The sequence below is a fragment of the Chiloscyllium plagiosum genome, chromosome 18 (genome assembly GCF_004010195.1).
Source record: "Chiloscyllium plagiosum isolate BGI_BamShark_2017 chromosome 18, ASM401019v2, whole genome shotgun sequence".
NCBI classification, from domain to species: Eukaryota; Metazoa; Chordata; class Chondrichthyes; order Orectolobiformes; family Hemiscylliidae; genus Chiloscyllium; species Chiloscyllium plagiosum.
The window spans coordinates 9,744,119-9,764,643 of NC_057727.1; the positions used below are offsets into that span (position 1 = coordinate 9,744,119).

At 45.8% G+C, this 20,525-nt stretch overlaps 1 protein-coding gene across 2 annotated transcripts in view; it reads left to right on the forward strand.

The window, feature by feature from the left end:
* sema3bl (sema domain, immunoglobulin domain (Ig), short basic domain, secreted, (semaphorin) 3bl) overlaps window positions 1-20,525 on the forward strand; it is a 188,912-nt gene that overhangs the window by 111,312 nt on the left and 57,075 nt on the right. For both annotated transcript variants that reach the window (XM_043707662.1, XM_043707661.1), the window contains exon 4: window positions 4,969-5,088. In XM_043707662.1, the coding sequence (XP_043563597.1) occupies window positions 4,969-5,088 (120 nt within the window). The remainder of the gene's footprint in view (window positions 1-4,968; window positions 5,089-20,525) is intronic.

The following is a 20,525-nucleotide window of genomic DNA, read 5'->3' on the forward strand; positions in this document are numbered from 1 at the left end:
ATTGAGCGGATGGAATCCATTGCTGGAAGTCAGTGCTTGAAGCAGAGATCACAGGCTGGGTTTTGGAGACAGGTTTGAAAGAATGGAGAACAAGGGGCAAATGAAATGCAGTTTGTGGTCTTCCTGCTTGCCGCTGACCTGTCCCAAATACTATGGCGATGGTGGCGGCTTTGGGACGCCTTCTCATTCTTGGGCACATTGAGACCAAATAATGATCTCTTCAGGGTGTCAACCTATCCCTCCCATTGCTATATGACCTGAAGCAAGGGGAGGGCAGGCAAGTAACCTGGGAGCTTTTCCAGGCTACAAGGAAGTGAGTGTGGAACCTCCTTTTGTGGGTATCCCCAGCCCAATGGAGGTTACTCCTTCCTAAATCTCGCCCTTAATCTCCACCCTCTGGCCTTTGAAATCCATGCCAGGCCCCACCAGTAGACATACTCCTGACATGCCTAGTTTCATGAATGCCTCTTCTTTGAGAGCTAGTTGGAGTTCCAACACTGGCCACCACTCAAATCTGGTACTGCTGGGACCACAGAGCTGGCAGCCATCCAATGGGTGGCAGTTTTACCGAAGTCAGGATTGAAGTTCAACCTTAAAACCATTTGCATTCACCCCGGGGTTAATTTTCTTTGGGCCAGCCGATAATATCACAGGCCACCTCCCTACCTTTTGGCCAAGTTTGGGGTTTGGGTGCATGGACTAGGGTGCTCTGCGAAATCACTGAATTAACTCCACAGAGGCCGGTGTCCCGTCACCAAGTCACCCTTTGTTTACACATGCACCCAGCTCATTCAGAGTTAGCTCTCAGAATGAACAGAACCCTCTTGCATATTATATCTGTCAGCCAGGGCTCCCTGATTGAACCAGGTTAACAGCCCCAACACATAATTCTATGACATCCACCTGGCTGACCTTGTTACAATCATGTTGACATTGAAGAATAGCGTGGAGAGGAGAGTGAAGGAAAATGGGGTAAGAATAGCCATTTGAACATGTTGAGCATGGGATGAGGACAACTCCTTGGTCAGGGAGTAAACAATAGCACGGATTGGTGTTTCCATCGAGTCACAGAGGCCAACAGCACAGAAAAAGGCCCTTTGGCCCATCAAGTCTTCCATGTTGCAATCTTTACCTGAAGGTGGTATAACACAGGACATGTCAAGCTGTTAGTCAACTGCACCAGAAGTTGAACTTTCACAGTTACTTTGCATATTCAATTTGGGATTGTGGTGAGAGGTGAAATGAGATAATATGGATTTATCTGAAGGACAATGTGGGGCATCTTTTGTTTATTCATTTGTGGGATGTGGGCATCACTGGTTTGGTCAGCATTTATTGCCTGTCCCTAGTTGCCCTTGAAAATTGGGGTGAGTTGCCTTTTTGAACTGTTGCAGATCATGCACTGTAGATGGACCCTATTAGGAAGGGAATTCCAGGATTTTTGATTAGACAGCAGTGAAGGAATGGCAATATATTTCCAAGTCAGGATGGCGAGTGACTTGGATGGCCTACTCCCCTTATGTAGACAAACAGGAGGCTGGGGGACACACAGCCAGCCAGGCAGCATCAGGAGTTGGAGAAGTCGACGTTTCGGGATGAAGGGTCTCGTGTGGTAGCCCCCTGTTTGTCTACTTTGGATTCCAGCATTAGCAGTATTTTTGTCTCTACTCTTCTTGTGTACCTCAATTAAATGGGTACTGAGTGTACGGAAAAGGGGACCCGAAAGTCAGTCAATGATTGAAAGTGGAAGGGGGGTGACAATCAATAAGGGCGGAGTTAAAAATTCCAGAAAGTGGGACTGTCCCGACTGACTGGGCACCAGTAATGGCTTGAAGAGTGCACTGGTTTTAAAGGAGTGCACTGGGTCAAGGTGGGAATGGGCAGAGCTGGGAGATGAGTAACAGGAGAGTCAGAGAGGAAACAGCTGCACTATTTCAAACAAGCCGAGCACTGATACAAGGAGTCCAGACAGCAGGGAGTGGGATGTATATCTTTGATAGTATTCCCAGAGCCTCCTGAGCAAGAGGTTTGTATCACAGAATATATCCCACAGAATGAAAGCTTTATAATGCGGGTGGGATGTGTAACAGAGACAGTGTTACAATGGGCTGGGCTTTCTTTGCCTATTCTCTTCAACACTGGAGTACATGATGAGAACGATCCGTTTCTGACCTTGCTCCTTTGACCTCCCGCAGAGAAGCTGTTTCTTGTGCTTTCTTTGGCAGCATCGATTTATTTTCTTTTCTGTCAAATATCTCGATGCCCACTTCCCAACCTCAGCACAGGCCCTTTCATCGGCGAGGGAGGGGTTACTGCAGGCTGACCGAGTCTGGTGGTGGGAGCGTGTATCTGCTGAGGAAGAGCCTGTGTGTCTCGCTGGGAATGTTTCTCACCGCACAGTAACATGCTGCAAAGACAATGGGGCAGCCATTTCCTCACTGCATTAGGCACCCTGTGAACAAGACCTTCTGACCTTGAAACGTTTTCACAAAGAACTTAAATAGTAAAGTGACACTGATCAAGGTTCCTCTGTGAAACAGCTGGCTCTATGGACCAACAATCACCCTTTTCGGAGGTCACTTGATAATATTCCAAGAGCCTCCCAGTGGAGAGGGCATGGGAGGCTAGGGGCTACCGCCATAGAATCCCTAGAATGTGCAAGCAGGCCATTCAGCCCATCAAGTCAGCATCAACTCTGCAAAGAGTTATCCATTCAGCCTATTGAGTCCACATTGGCCCTCCAAAGAGCATCCTGCCCAGACACACCCCATCCCTGTAATTCTGCATGTTTCCATGGCTAATCCCATCGAACCGACACATCCCTGGACACTGTGGGCAATTCAGAATGGCCAATCTACCAAAGCTGAGCATGTTTGGACCATGGGAGGAAACTGGAGCATCCAAAGAATACACATGCAGACACGAGGAGAATGTGCAAACTTCACACCTACAGTTGCCTAAGGCTGCAATTGAACCCGGGTCCCTGGGGCTGTGAGGCAGCAGTGCTAACCACTGAGCCACCGTGCTGCCCACAGCAAACCCTGGAGCCGACTTGGCACAGGAACACAAAGAAGGGGTGTGTCTCATTCTGACATTGTCACAGTCTGACCTGAAAAGCCATCAGGCCTGGGGGTATCAGGAAGTGACCAGAGACTGCAGCCTGGAACATTGGGCATCAGAGCCACTCAAGATAATGACCCCAATGTGCAATTAATCATCAAGACTGCCCATGCCAGCGGAAATTTGATTTTCTTTAATTCCCAGGATGTGGATGTTGATGGCACTTATTGTCCATTCCTAGTTGCCCAGAGGGCAGTTAAAAGCCAACCACATCACTGTAGCTCTGGGGTCACCTATAGACCAGACCATGTCAGGGTGGCAATTTCCTTCCCTAAAGGACATTAGTGAGTCCGATTGTTTTTTCTCCTGACAAGCAACAATGGTTTTATCATGAGATTCTTAATTCCAGATTTTTATATTAAATTCAAATTTCGCCATCTGCCATGTCAGGATTTGAACCCTGGCCCCCAGAACATTTCCAGAGTCTCTGGATTAATCTTCTAGCAATAATACCACTAGGCCATCACCTCCCCAAATGGCAGAATACCAGAGCCAGGAAATTGTTAAATCAGAATCCTTAACTCACACGCTTGTAATTGAGGAGCCGGTGATTGAAATTATTGTTCTGCTTTCCCGTCATCCTGTGCTCATATTGCATCCCAGTGAGTGGAATTTTAAAATCATCAGCCTATTTTCAAATATTTCCATGCCTGCACTCCATCTCTCCAAGTCCCCCATCAATCTCTATCATCTCCTCCAACTCTCCCAAGGTCTCCGCACTCCTCCAGTCCTGGCCCTTGTGTGTTCCTGATTTGAATCATTGCACCATTAGTGATATACCTTTAGGGCTGAGACCCTAAGTACTGGAATTCCCTCATTAAACATCTCTGCCACTCCATCTGTCTCTCTCATCCTTGGTCCACGTAAGTTCACGAGGTCAATTCCTGGAATGGCGGGATTACCTTACACTGAAAGACTGAAGCGACTGGGAGGCCCAGCCTCTGGATTGGGCCTCTATCCAATCATTTAAGAAAGAGTTGGATAGAGCTCTCAAAGATAGTGGAATCAGGGGTTATGGAGATAAGGCAGGAACAGGATACTGATTAGGAATGATCAGCCATGATCATATTGAATGGCGGTGCAGGCTCGAGGGCTGAATGGCCTACGCGTGCACCTATTATCTATTGTCTATTGGTCCTGTAATGATGTGGAGGTGCCAGTGTAGGACTGGGGTAGGCGCAGTCAGAAGTCACACGGCACCAGGTTATTGTCCAAAAGGTTTATTTGAAATCACAAGCTTTCGGAGCATTGCTCCTTCATCAGGGCAAGCATCAGTGCTCTGAAAGCTTGTCACTTCAAATAAACCTGTTGGACTATAACCTGGTGTTGTGTGACTTTTGACTGTGATCCTGTAAAATCTACCTCTCAGCTATCTTCATAGCTTTCTATGAGGAGTTAAACTTCACTTGTTAACACCTCCATCAAGTGCTTTGTGATGTTTTTAACAAATGTTATATAAATGGTATCATTGCAATATTCATCTGTAGAACTGACATATTGTTTAACAAGAAAATTAGGTGGTTAAATAATTTGAACGTGATGTTAACTGAATCGATCCTAATTTTTAACAGTGCAGTCACAATAGGTCGAGTGGTTTCCTTCTGTACTGTAGCGACTAAATGGGCTGAATGGCCTGTTTGAGATTACCACACTGGGAGTGTTTAAAGCAGCCTTTAAGCACAGGCAGGGGAGGAGAGTTCACCAGTGTCTGTAAGTGAATGCACATTTGAGCCAGCAGTTCTATCCCGGCATTCACAGTCCCCAGAGGTTGTTTTCTCCAACCTCACACACTCCCATCCCCACTCCCCAGAGTCTGTGAGCTTTATTCCGCTCTCCTTTCTGTTCCAGAGTGAATGTGCCAACTACGTGCGGGTGTTGCACCCATACAACCGAACCCACCTGCTGGCCTGTGGGACAGGAGCCTTCCAGCCAATCTGTGCCCTGATCTACGTGGGACACCGAGGAGAGGTAAGGAGCTGCTCAGCTTTTTAAAGAGCCTGATCTTCACCTGCCCAAGTCCCACGGACTGAGGCGGTGTTCGAATCGGGCACTCGTCCTCAAAGGGCAAGAACCTTCTTCCGCGGCAGAAAGTGGGACGAAAGGGTGGAGTGGGTAACTCCTGCTCCACTACTGGGAGCCCAGCATTTACACAGGTTTCTCCACCACGCTGTGTTTTTCTGTTCACTCTCAAGTGTGGTACAGCAGTGTACGTAACTGCTCTTTGACTTACAAGAGGTAGCTGTCATGGAGACATACTGCACCAAAAGAAACCCCTCAGTCCAGCTCATCCATACCGACCAGGTTTCCCAAACTAAACTCGTCCTATTTACCTGTATTGGGCCTATATCTCTCTCAACCTTTCTGATGCATATAGCTGTTCAAACGTCTTTTAAATGTTGTAACTGTACATGCACCTACCATTGGATGTAGGTTTGCTCGCTGAACCTCATACACACATACTGAGCTACAAATCTTCTCAAAACTCGCTAAAACCTACCACTTCCCTGTGGTAGATCATTCCACATACGACCCACCCTCTGCGTGGAAAAGTTGCCCCTCAACTCTCTTTTAAATCTTTTCCCTCTCACCTTAAACCCATGTCCTCTAATTTTGGACTCCAATATCCTGGCAAGAGATCTTGGCTGTTCAGCCTATCCATGCCCCTCATGATTTTTATAAGGTCATCCCTCAACCTCCTACCCTCCAGTGAAAAAGGTCTCAGCCTATCAAACTTTCCAGTCCCAGCAACATCCTTGTAAATCTATTCTGCACCCTTTCCAATTTAATATCCCTCCTGGCCTCTCACTTCAGAATAGAGAAGTTAGGACATTAGCTTCAGTCTGTTAGGGGAGTCTTTAATTATATCGAAAGATCTTCGCATCTCACCAGAGGGCAGAGAAATAATCAAAAGTTGGAACAGTTCCCAGGGATGACTGACTGTCACTTCAGCTTCAGAAAGAGAGGATTAGAGAGGCGACATAAATTCAGAGAGAGATGACAGTGATACAATCCATCAACGAGGTGGCTGTATGTCAACGTAGAAGAAAATGAATGAGCTAGAGAAAGGGGACTTGAGGAACCCGTGTGAAGATAATGCATGTTCATTGTGAAAGGAATATGTAAGACAAATGGCAGGGACAACTTCCTTCAGAAATGACCATAGATTCCCTACAGCGTGGTAACAGGCCATTCAGCCCAGCAAGTCCACCCTGACCCTCCAAAGAGTAAGCCACCCAGACCCTACCCTGTTACTCTACATTTCCCCTGACTTAACCTACACAACCCTGAACACTATGGGCAATTTAGCATGGCCAATCCTGCACATCTTTGGACTGTGAGAGAAAACCCACACAGACACGGGGAGAATGTACAAACTCCTTACAGACAGTTACCTGAGGCTGGAATCGAACCCAGGTCCCTGGGACTCTGAGGTAGCAGTGCTAACCACTGAGACACCATGCCACCCCATGATGAGGATGTCAAGGACTGAACACCTTTAAGGATTGATCACCTGTGTTGGAAAGGGGGTTAGTGGTTAAGAAGGTTGATATCCAGTGGATCCACGTCATCCAAAGCTATAGTGTGGAGCAATGAAAGGGGGATTTGGGGATCTCTTTCTGTCAGCAATGCTGATGCATGCTGTCTTGGGGGGGAGATAAGTGACATCACAACCAAATTAAGATTCTGGACAACTCAGAACATTGTTCATTTACACCTACTGGAAGTGATATACGTTTACAATCAAGGACATATTCCCTCGTGTGACAATATATGCTTTAAGAATGATTTGTTCTGTCCTGTGTTGTAAACCTACTCCATGGAAAGCAGAGAAACTATCTTTAGGTTATCTTGTTCGACAAAAGAAGCATGAGTGGGTGGAGTTAGTCTGACACAGACCCAGGGTTTTAATTTTTGTGTTCAGTTGTTGAAGCTGGGGTCTTTGGAGTTGACGATGCTAGATACAGCTCTCTATCTCTCGATGCTGCTGCTGCTACAAACGCGTGAGGTTTCGCTCTGTTGCTGGATTTATTCTGGCAGTGTTCCTTCTTCTGATCTGGAGAAGTTAGCAAGTGAGGGAAATCTGTTTCAGAACAGGTGATGAGTAGTAGTTAAATAAGATATTATTTTGTTAAGTATTTAAATAGAGTTAAAGTTATGCCAATTCCTCTTTTTTTTTGCTTGTGTTTTAACTGTGCTGTAAGAATAAAGTGTGCTTTGCTAAAAACCTAGTAGTTTGACCAATTAAGCCACATCTGGAATGCAGCACCTTACATTTGCCTTTAAATATGCTAAAAGTTAGGGTCTAGGCGATCTCCTTGATATGTTTTGAGGGGGTTTGGTCTGGTCACCTTCCAACTCCATTTTGATTTAGCTCCACCCCCTCCCTCTCTCTGTCCCCCTCACCTATTGGTGAGCTGCATTGCCTTTAAAGGGCATTCATTTTTGTATGGTAATATCTACTTGCTTACTTAGTAGGATTCATTTTACACTAATAATGAGACGTGGTTTACCATGAAACATGGTTTATTATCTTTGAAACACAGGATAGATACATATACAATGCTAAAAAGGCAGTCTTTCCCTCTAATATCCTGAGTAACCTTGCAGTTCTTAAATATCTATGCCCACAGACTAGTTTAAAATCCGCTTTGGGAGTGCCAGATATTAGAAAGTACGTACTACCCCAATTACAGCCGGTCAGTCTGGAGTTGAAGCATTACTTCCTGCTCCCAGGGATGTTTTATTTCAAAAATATGCTTTAGTCATAAAAACTATCTTAGTGTATATACACAGTCACAAATGCAGTTCGGTTCTGGGCAGTAGCATTTCAAGGGAACAAACAAACATTGGAGTTTGACTCAATCCAAAAAAAAAACAAAGACATCCCTTACACATACAAGACGATATTTACATTTATTTGAGGCACTAGCAGGGTCCGATCACTGAACAGAACCCCATTTAACTTCAGCAGAAAGACCTCAGTTCCTGCTGCTTGGTCCTGATGTTCTCAGGAGTATGTGAGAAACCTCTCTGATTTGAGTGGCTTCTATTAACTAGTTATCCACATCATTTCCCAGTACAGGGGCTGAGCAGCAGTTTGATACAACAATGTAATTACCATCATTTAATAAAAACAAAAAGAACTGTGGATGCTGAGGGAGGGTCACTGGACCCGAAACATTATCTTTGATTTCTCTTCACAGATTCTGTCTGACCTGCTGAGCTTTTCCAGCAATTTCTGGTTTTGTAGCATAATTTAACTTGAGTTTGAATCTCAGGAAGTGTGTGACAAAAGACAATATTGGATGTTGCAAGTTTCCCTAATGGTTGAGCCAACCCCTGGAGCCAAACTGTCTCAAAAACAGTTCAACTGAAACTCAGATATAGTGTTCCACCCAAAACCTGTAGCATTGTCTCATCAACAACACGTTCAATGGTCAATTGGGGTGAATGGCTTGCATGTCACTCTGGCTTGATTCAATTTGGCAATGGATACTGCAAGCTTCCTGGCTTAATAGCTCAGTTTCACTGTCTCATTAACATTTGTTCAATACAATCAATCATGGTAACTGGTTTGCATACCTGTTCTGTTGGCCAGTTTTCCCAGCATGCCATTCAGTTGTCCAATATTATTTTCAGTGTCCCAAAAGAGCTATTACTTTGTTTAAAAATGAAATTCTGCCACCTGCATTTACATGTATATCAATCAGTTTGAATACATGGGTATTGTACCAGTAGTGGCTAATGGATGAAGACCTGAAGAAGTTACACCCTAAATATTGATGTTTCCACCTCCTGATGTTACCTGGCTTGCTGTGTCCATCCAGCCCCTTGCCTGTCTACCTTGGATTCCAGCACCTGCAGGTTTTTTTGTCTCCAGCAGATGAAAAACTTTTGGATATAAATAAAGGATGAAAAGAAAACAAAGCACATAGAGTCATAGAGATGTACAGCATAGAAACAGACCCTTCGGTCCAACCCGTCCATGCTGACCAGATATCCCAACCCAATCTAGACCCACCTGCCAGCACCCAGCCCATATCCCTCCAAACACTTCCTATTCATATACCCATCCAAATGTCTTTTAAATGTTGCAATTGCACCAGCCTTAACCACTTCCTCTGGCAGCTCATTCCATACACGTACCACCCTCTGAATGAAAAAGTTACCCCTTAGGTCTCTTTTGTATCTTTCCCCTCTCACCCTAAACCTGTGCCCTCTAGTTCTGGACTCCCCTACCCCAGGCCCCCAATCAGCTTTTGAAAGTTCTTGCCTAATACCATCAAAGTTGGCCTTCCTCCAATTTAGAACTTCAACTTTAAGATCCAGTCTATCCTTTTCCATCACTATTTTAAATCTGACAGAATTATGGTCGTTGGTCCCAAAGTGCTCCCCCACTGACACCTCAGTCACCTGCCCTGCCTTATTTCCCAAGATTAGGTCAAGTTTTGCACCTTCTCTAGTAGGTACATCCACATACTGAATCAGAAAATTGTCTTGTACACACTTAACAAATTCCTCTCCATCTAAACCCTTAACACTATGGCAGTCCCAGTCGATGTTTGAAAAGTTAAAATCCCCTACCGTAACCACCCTATTATTCTTACAGATAGCTGAGATCTCCTCATAAGTTTGTACCTCAATTTCCCTTTGACTATTATGGGGTCTATAATACAATCCCAATAAGGTTATCATCCCTTTGTTATTTCTCAGTTCCACCCAAATAACTTCCCTGGATGTATTTCTGGGAATATCCTCCCTCAGCACAGCTGTAATGCTATCCCTTATCAAAAGTGCCACTCCCCTTCCTCTCTTGCCTCTCTTTCTATCCCTCCTGTATCATTTGTATCCTGGAACATTAAGCTACCAGTCCTGAGCCATGTTTCTGTAATTGCTATGATATCCCAGTCCCATGTTCCTAACCATGCTCTGAGTTCATCTGCCTTCCCTTGCATTGAAATAAATGCAGTTTAATTTATTAGTCCTACCTTGTCCCTGCCTGCCCTGACTGTTTAACTCGCTTCTGTTCTCAACTGAACCAGTCTCAGATTGATCTCTTTCCTCACTACCTCCCTGGGTCCCATCCCCCCACCTTGCTAGTTTTAAATCCTCTCGAGCAGCTCTAGCAAATCTCCCTCCCAATATATTAGTCCCCTTCCAATTCAGGTTATTCAAGATTTAACCAGAGCGGGCAGAACACGCTGTATGGTAGTAGTTTCCCGAAGACACAGGTTGAAGTCCTGCCTGTTCCAGAGTTTTGTTAAAACATCCCGAATGTGGAGAGGTTGTCTCCCATTTTAGGAGCGGCTAGAACCAGAGGGCATAATCTTAGAGTAGAAAGTTGCACATTTCAGAGAGAGTTGAGGAGGAATTTGTTCTCTCAGACAGTAGTGGAATTCTTTACTGCAGAGGGCTGCCGGTTCTGGGCCATTAAGTATATTCACGGCTAGATTGACAGATTTTGAATAAAAAGAGCAAAGGGCATAATCTCAAAGATTTTGTGGCACAGTGGTAGTATCCATACCTCTGAACCAGGAAGCTTGGGTTCAAGTCTCACTTGCTTCCCAAGATGTGTCACAACATCTCTGATCAGAAGATATTAAAAAACATGTGTGATTTTCTGCCTTATCTTTGTAATCACTGTGAACCTGGGGAGTTTACACCTCACCAGATACAACAAATTAGTGCAAGTGACCCACCAAACCTGCCTTGCCAATCAGTCCAGTCGTGGCATGAACTTTCCTGCCCCCATCCCCTCCCCCGCATGAACCTTGATTCTGTGAGAGAGCAAAAACCTCTTTGTCTCTGATTAAATGTCTCTAATGATGGAGACACCACACAGCGCTCCAAAGACTCACAAGGAGCTAATGGCCCAGAGGTATCATTGTTAGGCTATTAATCCAGAAACCCTGGTAACAATCTAGGGTTCAAATCCCACTATGGCAGATGGTGGAATTTGATTTCAATTGAAAAAGAAAATCTGGAATTAAGAGTCTGTTGTTGGGAGACACTATCTGGTTCACTAATGATATTTAGGGAAGGAAACTGCCTTCCTTACATGGTTTGGCCTACATGTGACTCCTGACCCATAGCAATGTGGTTGACTCTGAACAGCCTTTGGGCCATTAGGGATAAGCAGTAAAGGTTGTTCTAGCTAGTGATACTCAGATCGCATGAACACACTTTAAGAAAAGCCTTTGAATGCAGAAAGTTTCTTTGCTTTTTCCATAGTGAGGACTTAGCCAATTAGAGTGGACTTGCCAACCAATCAGCAGCTCCTTTTCCCTGTAGTATAAATTATTGTGATCACTCAATCTTTGTCATGCTTGTATTTGTCCTGATGGGTGTGCAGTGGAAAACCTCAGCAATATCTGTATTTGTACATTTGTGCATTTATGATTCAATGTAAATATGGTCATGTCATATCTTGGCATATGGTAAATATCCAGAAACCCCTCCCCTCCATGACCACTGTTCACATGGCACTGAAGAGCAAGTTACTAACAAGTGCTGCTGCCACAATTCCTGATCTCTGTCCTCATTTTAGTTCACAGTGATCTTCCCAGATCAAATATTTGCTCTCCATTCAGAGGATGAAGAGAGTTGCTGTTTTATTGTTGATTCCCAATTGCCCTGAGGGCAGTTAAGAGCTAGCCACATGTAGTTGGTGTCCCCACACTCCTTCACTAAAGGGCATTAGCAAGGCAGGTCGGTGGATTCATAGTCGTCATTAGACTCTCAATTCCAAATTTTTATTGCATTCTGCAATGCAATTGTACCATTCTGTCATGGTGGGACTTGAACCGTGTCTCTGGAATACTAGATTAACAGCCCAGCACTGTTACCACTAGGCCATCACCTCCTCATATATGTCAAAGCTGCAGTTTGCAGAGTACAGCTGCTTAAATTGGACAGCTTAAATGTTTCCTGCTCTGGAAGGCACGTTTCTGGAGTTGCTTCATATCCTTAGCAGCAGCCAATTCTTTCTGAGCTTTGAGTCAAACCGTTTATTAGCTCTACAAAAACATCTAAACAGAATTAGGAGTGTGAAATGAAACTTTTTGGTGTCTAAGTTTGCTCCATCTGAATCAATAATCAATATTTATCGGGTGCAGCTTCTGTCAGATCCTCTGCACATGCAGACTGACTAGGTATTGGATAATTTGCTTATGTTTTGTGTGTGCAGAGACTTAGAGTGCACAGAGATCTCATAGGGAGCGAGTCTCCTGCCTCCCATCCTGTATTGACCATGTGCACAGTGGCTGAAGAAAGGCTGAGTTTAGAACTTGATGTTTCAGTCTGTATTCTCCAAGAATACAGGGCTTGTGAAGCACTGGCCAACTCAGCTGACTTCGGGATATCAACTGCGGCTGAGTAGGCAGCTCTCTTGCCTCTGTGTTAGAAGATTGTAGATTTTTGTTGAAGCTGTTTCATTAAGTATGTTCAAGGCTGAGATTTTTAATCATAAAGGAGAGAACCCAAGGGTTATGGGAAAAAGGCAGGAAAGTGGAGCTGAGGATGATCAGATCAGCCCAGATCTCATTGAAGGGTGGAGCTGACCCAATGGGCTGAATGGCCCATTTCTGGTTCTGTAACTTACAGTCTAAATCTGGACTGGCCCTCCAGACTGGCTAGGTTTGATGTTGAATTGTCCATGGATCACCATCAAGCAGGCGTGGTACACGGACCAATCCATGGTTGAATGCTAAAGATCTAATGCTTGGCAAAATGGGTTCATGTCCCATCACTGGCCCTCCAATGAGATGCTGAGGGAAGACTGCATTGTTGGAGGTGCCACCTTTTGCATGGGATATTCAGGTGAGACCCCAGCGTAGCCACAACCTCTCTGATCAACACTCTCTGAGTGGCTTGCAGGGCCATTTGAGAGGTATGGGAAGCATCAGTCACATTGCTCTGGGTGTGGAGCCATATGTAGGCCAGACCAGGTAAAGATGACCGATTCCCCTCCCCGAAGAACAGAGGTAAACCAGATGAGGCTTCACAACAATTGTTGGTCATTTCATGATCACCATTTCTTTATATCCCAGACTTACAAATTAAAAGTGGACAGGCAGGAAGCTGGAAGAACATAGCAAGCCAGGCAGCATCAGGAGGTGGAGAAGTCAACATTTCAGATGTAACCCTTCTTCAGTCCTGTGTGTTCTTCCAGCCTTCTGCCTATCTACTTTGGATTCCAGCATGTGCAGTTTTTTTTGTCTCTAACCAGACTTATGAATGACACTTAAATTAACCTCTAAAATGGTTTTACAAGCCACTCAGAGAGTGTTGATCAGAGAGGTTGAGGCTATGCTGGGGTCTCACCTTAATATCCCACGCAAAATATGGCACCTCCAACAATGCAGCCTTCCCTCAGCATCTCATTGGAGGGCCAGTGATGGGACATGAACCCATTTTGCCAAGCATTAGATCTTTAGCATTCAACCATGGATTGGTCTGTGTACCACGCCTGCTTGATGGTGATCCATGGACAATTCAACATCAAACCTAGCAGAGCTTTTATAGCACAGAAAGAGACCCTTCAGCCCATTGTGTCCATGCTGGTCATCAAACATCCGTCTACTCTAATTCCAATCATAAAGATATCTGTAAGCATAACTGATGGATGCTTTACTTGTTTCATTATAGCAAGGTTTTGATGTACAGTCGGCAGTAGACAGCACAGACACCAAACTACAGGCCCCCAGGAGCAGCATTGATGGAGAGATGAAAATAATGCCTGCTGTTTATAATCTGTCTGAATAAATGAATCAGAGAGATTGTCAGACGGTTTGGTTAATCATTGGAGTTTAGTTAATCCCTTTCTGACCTATGTGACTATAACATCATGTTGCTAAACTGCATTCATGAGGATTTAATCATCCAAAAGTTGGCTAATTTCCACTGTACATCTATTAACAAGTTAACTATTCTATAACAGTTGCCAGCAATACCTTGTTGGACTGTATGGCGCCTGTACAACAGCCAACTTGCAATTTCTAGAGTGCAAGTCAATGTATATGTTGTGAAATTCTATCATTAATCTTTATGTGAGATGTTGCAACTGATTGTCATATATGATTTTGTGTACGCAATCCCTCCATTAGGCTACTCAATGGAAAGGGGGAGTCATCTGACAGAGGGTTAACCAAATTGCTTACTTAATCCTCATGCACTGTTGGAAGTCTGTTACATGACGGCTTGGGTCAAACCACTGAGCCACTCGGTGACAGTGTCGCCACAACATCAGGGAAGAATCCACTTTCTCGCCATCCCCCTCCCTTTCAGATCTCCCTGGATCTATAATCACAAAGGGACCTCTGAGAGGTTGGAGTTACTGTCCTGGGATCTGAGAAGATCAAGAATGCGCGATTGTAAGAAATGTGAGCAGGAGTACGCCATTCAGCCCCGCAAGCCTGTTCTGCCAATCAACAAGATCATGGTTGATCTGGACCAGGCCTTAACTCCTCTTTCCTGCCAGCTTAAGAACATGAGGGAGAGGGAAGTTGAAGGAGTTATACTAAACCTTGAATACGTAGTTTCAGGAGAATAAATAAGGGTAAGGGACAGGCTGTGGATCAGCCCTGTGGGGTGGTTAGGATTCACCAGAAAGAGCAGTTGGGTGTTTCATTTCTTTTCATCATGCACAGGGTTGGGGTATCTCTAGCTGGGCCAGCATTTATTGCCAATCCATAGTTGTTGCTGAGAAGGTGGTGATGAGCTACCTTCCTGAACTACCGTAGTCTATTTGGTATGGGTACACCCACAATGCCATTAGGCTAGAAGTTCCAGGGTTTTGACCCAGCCACACCAAAGGAACACAAATATATCTCCAAGGCAGGATGGTGAGAGGCTTGGAGGGGAACTTATTGGGGGGAGGGGGGGGAGGCGGTGTTGCCATGTATCTTTAACCTTGTGCTTCTGGTTAGTCATGGTCTTGGGTTTGGAAGGTACTGTCAAAGAAAACTTGGTGTGTTATTGCAGTGCATCTTGTAGGTAGTACATGCTGCTGCTACTGGTAATGTAGGGAATGGATACTTGTGGATGTGGTGCCAATCAAGAGGACTGCTTTGTCCTGGGTGGTGTCAAGCTTCTAGAATGTTGTTGGTGCTGAGTGAGGAGTGTTCCATCACATTCCTGACTTGTGCCTTGTAGAGGGAGCACAGGCTTTGGAAGCTAGGCTTCAATGACTCTCGGATTCCTATCTGACCCGCTCTTGTAGCCACAGTATTGATATTGGTAGTCCAGTTCAGTTTCTGGTCCAGCATATTGATAGTGAAGAATTCAGTGATGAGAATGCCATTGGATGTCAAGGAGCATTGATTAGATTCTCTGTTGTTGGAGATGCTCATTGCCTGGCATTTGCCTTCTATTTGGCAAAAGTAGATACTGCGGATGCTGGAGATTAGAGTCAAAATTAGAGTGGTGCTGGAAAAGCACAGCAGGCAGGAAAATCGGGCAAAAGCTGATTCTTGATCAAGGTCTTTTGTCCAAAACGTCGATTTTCCTGCTCCTCGGATGCTGTCTGACTGGCTGTGCTTTTCCAGCACCACTCTAATCCTGTTTCCTCCTATTTGTCAGCTCAAGCCTGGATATTGTTCAGATCTTGCTGCATTTGGACATGGACTGCATCAGGGTTGAAGTAGTCACGAATGGTGCTGGACCTGTGCAATCATTGGTGAACATGTGCACTGTGACCTTACAATGGAGAGAAGGTCATTGATGAAGCAGCTGAAGATGTTATGCCATGAGTCAATGCCAGTGCCAAGCATTTGTTCATACCCTGTATGGCTCAGCTGAAGACTAGCTGAAGAGACAAACAAGTCACAAGGACATGGAGAAATTGGATTCAAAAAGTGGAATACAACTTTGGTTTGGATGAAGAGCCCTTAGAGGCTTGGATTTACATGCAGCTCTTAGAATGATTAATAACTCAATTAGCTTGTCGCACAAGAGGTCTTGATTTATTGAACACAAAACATTGTCAGAGAGTGACTGCTCTCCATCTATCAATTATTCAATGGACTGTTTGAGGTAATAGCCCTTCTTTATAATCAATACGCAAAGGTTTGGGAGTTTGAAATTGAGAACAGCATCTGTTATCCCTGAGGGCACGAAGCCTGCAACTGTACTTTGTCTATTGTAGGAGATGTTAAAAACAGTTTGAGCACCTCATGGGAATTCCTATAATGGAATCATTTTTAAACATCTGATAATTAATGGTCATAAATGGATATTGACAGGATGAGTGTGTGCATTAGGCTTTTTAATTTTATTGTGAGTCACATCATTAGTATAATATTTGTATGCCGTTCATGAGATCATCAATGTTTGTCCATTCTCCATTGATCAGTCAATCAATTGGGAAACATCTGGACACAGCTGGAAAAGCACCACACTTGGAAAGGACTCAGCAAAAGTATTAGCTTTGCTTAGTTGGCAGTCCCTGAGTAGGAAGGTGGAGCACTTAACACCAACTCCACAAAGTGAATTAGAGAGTCATAGAATCTTACAGCATGGAAACAGATCTTTTGGTCCAACTCATCCATGTCAACTATGTTTCCCAAACTAAACTCCTCCCATTTGCCTGCATTTGGCCTATATCCCTCTGAACCTTTGCCCATTTATGTACCTATCCAAATGTCTTTTAAATGTCATAACTCTATTCACATCTACCACTTCCTCTGGCAGTTCATACCACACACGAGCCACACTCTTTGTGAAAAAGTTACCACTCTGGTCCCTTTTAAATCTTTCATCTCTCACTTAACAAACATGCCCTCTAGTTTTGAACTCCCCTATCATAGATAAAAGACCTTTGTTGTTCACCTTATCTGTGCTCCTCATGATTTTGTAAACCTCTATAAGGTTACCCCTCAAACTCCTACGTTCTGGTGAAAAAAGTTGAGCATAATAAGTCAAGCACTCCAATCGCTGCAACATCCTGATAAATCTTTTCAGAACCCTCTCTAATTTAATCATATCCTTCCTATAGCAGGGTGATCAGAAGTGGACACTGTCCTCCAATAGTGGCTTCATCAATGTCTTGACATCCCAACACCTGTAACTCAATGGTCTGACCAATGAAGGCAAGCACGTTAAATGCCTTCTTAACCACCCTGTCTGCAAGTATCACAGCTTTCAAACAACTATGTACCTGAACCCCTAAATCTCTCTGTTTGACAACACTACCCAGGGCCCTACCATTAGCTGTATAAGCCTTGCCTTTGTTCATCTCACCAAAATGTAAGTAAACTTTATCTGTCATCCCTCAACCCATTGGCCCAGTTGATCAAGGTCTCTTTGTAATCTTAAATAACCTTCTTCAGCATCACTGTAGCACCAACCTTGGTGTCATCCGCAAACTTAATAATGATGCCTCTTAAATCTCATCTATATTGTCTATATGAATGACAAATAGCAGTGTCACCACCCTCTGTCTTCTACCCTCCATCATCACCCTCTGTCTCCTACTCTCCATCACCACTCTCTGTCTCCTACCCTCCATCACCACCCTCTGTCTCCAACCCTCCATAACCACCCTCTGTCTCCTCTGTCTCCAACCCTCCATAACCACCCTCTGTCTCCTACCCTCCATAACCACCCTCTGTCTCCTACCCTCCATCACCACCCTCTGTCTCCTATCCTCCATCACCACCCTCTGTCTTCAACCCTCCATCACCACCCTATGTCTCCTATCCTCCACCACTACCCTCTGTCTCCAACCCTCTATCACCATCCTCTGTCTCCTATCCTCCATCGCCACCCTCTGTCTTCAACCCTCCATCACCACCCTCTGTCTCCTATCCTCCACCACTACCCTCTGTCTTCAACCCTCCATCACCACCCTCTGTCTCCTATCCTCCATCACCACCCTCTGTCTTCAACCCTCCATCACCACCCTCTGTCTCCTATCCTCCACCACTACCCTCTATCTCCAACCCTCCATCACCACCCTCTGTCTCCAACCCTCCATCACCACCCTCTGTCTCCAACCCTCCATCACCACCCTCTGTCTCCAATCCTCAATCACCACCCTCTGTCTCCAACCCTCCATCACCACCCCCTGTCTCCAACCCTCCATCACCACACTATGTCTCCTATCCTCCACCACTACCCTCTGTCTCCAACCCTCTATCACCATCCTCTGTCTCCCATCCTCCATCACCAACCGCTGTCTCCAATCCTCCATCACCACCCGCTGTCTCCCATCCTTCATCACCACCTTCTGTCTCCTACCCTCCATCATCACCCTCTGTCTCCAACCCTCCATCACCACCCTCTGTCTCCAACCCTCAATCACCACCCTCTGTCTCCAACCCTCCATCACCACCCTCTGTCTTCTACCCTCTATCACCACCCTCTGTCTCCAACCCTCAATCACCACCCTCTGTCTCCAACCCTCCATCACCACCCTCTGTCTTCTACCCTCCATCACCATCCTATGTCTCCTACCCTCCATCATCACTCTCTGTCTCCTACCCTCCATCACCATCCTCTGTCTCTAACCCTCCATCAGAACCCTCTGTCTCCAACCCTCCATCACCACCCTCTGTCTCCAACCCTCCATCACCAGCCTTTGTCTCCTATCCTCCATCACCACCCTCTGTCTTCTACCCTCCATCATCACCCTCTGTCTCCAACCCTCCATCACCACTCTCTGTCTCCTACCCTCCATCACCACCCTCTGTCTCCTATCATCCATCACCACCCTATGTCTTTTACCCTCCATCACCACCCTCTGTCTCCAACCCTCCATCACCACCCTCTGTCTTCAACCCTCCTTCATCACCCTCTGTCTCCTACCCTCCAACACCAGCCTCTGTCTCCTATCCTCCATCACCACCCTCTGTCTCCAACCCTCCATCACCACCCTCTGTCTTCTACCCTCCATCACCACTCTCTGTCTCCTACCCTCCATCACCATCCCCTGTCTCTAACCCTCTATCAGAACCCTCTGTCTCCAACCCTCCATCACCACCCTCTGTCTTCTACCCTCCATCATCACCCTCTGTCTCCAACACTCCATCACCACCTTCTGTCTCCAACCCTCCTTCATCACCCTCTGTCTTCTACCCTCCAACACCAGCCTCTGTCTCCTATCCTCCATCATCACCCTCTGTCTCCAACCCTCCATCACCACGCTCTGTCTTCTACCCTCCATCACCACCCTCTGTCTCCTACCCTCCATCACCACCCTCTGTCTCCAACCCTCCATTATCACCCTATGTCTCCAACCCTCCATCACCAACCTCTGTCTTCTACCCTCCATCACCACCCTATGTCTCCTACCCTCCATCACCACCCTCTGTCTCCAACCCTCCATTATCACCCTATGTCTCCAACCCACCATCACCACCCTCTGTCTTCTACCCTCCATCACCACCCTCTGTCTCCTACCCTCCATCATCATCCTCTGTCTCTAACCCTCCATCAGAACCCTCCATCACCACCCTCTGTCTTCTACCCTCCATCATCACCCTCTGTCTCCAACCCTCCATCACCAGCCTTTGTCTCCTATCCTCCATCACCACCCTCTGTCTTCTACCCTCCATCACCACTCTCTGTCTCCTACATCACCACCCTCTGTCTCCAACCCTCCATCACCACCCTCTGTCTCCAACCCTCCATCACCACCCTCTGTCTCCAACCCTCCATCACCACCCTCTGTCTCCAACCCTCCATCACCACCCTATGTCTCCTATCCTCCATCACCAACCGCTGTCTCCCATCCTCCATCACCACCCGCTGTCTCCTACCCTCCATCACCATCCTCTGTCTCCCATCCTCCATCACCACCCGCTGTCTCCCATCCTCTATCACCACCCGCTGTCTCCTATCCTTCATCACCACCTTCTGTCTCCTACCCTCCATCACCACCCTCTGCCTCGAACCCTTCATCACCACCCTCTGCCTCCAACCCTCCATCACCACCCTCTGTCTCCAACCCTCCATCACCATCCTCTCTCTCCTCCCCTCCACCACCACACTCTGTCTCCTCCTTTCCACCACTACCCTCTGCTTCCTACCGTCAAACCAATTTTGTATCCAATTGGCAAGCTGTTCCTGAACCCATGTGTGTAACTTTACTAACTAGTCTACCACGTGGAACCTTGTCAAAGTCTTTACTAAAGTCCATGTAGACAACGTCTAATGCTCACTATCCTGTTCATACCTTATGATCATTAAGCAGGGCATTCAGTCCCGGGAGAGAGCTACAATCAGTGCAGTATTTGATTAATAACTGATCCTTGTATGGTGCTTGACTCCTTTGATGTGTGGAGAGAGCAGCTGAGTCAAGTGACTGACTCCTATCTCTCAGAGGCAAAATTCTCAAAAGAGACTTGACATGCTTCTCCTAGCTATGACTAAAGCTGCCATAGCCCTAATGTAGGGCTGCTCTTTCA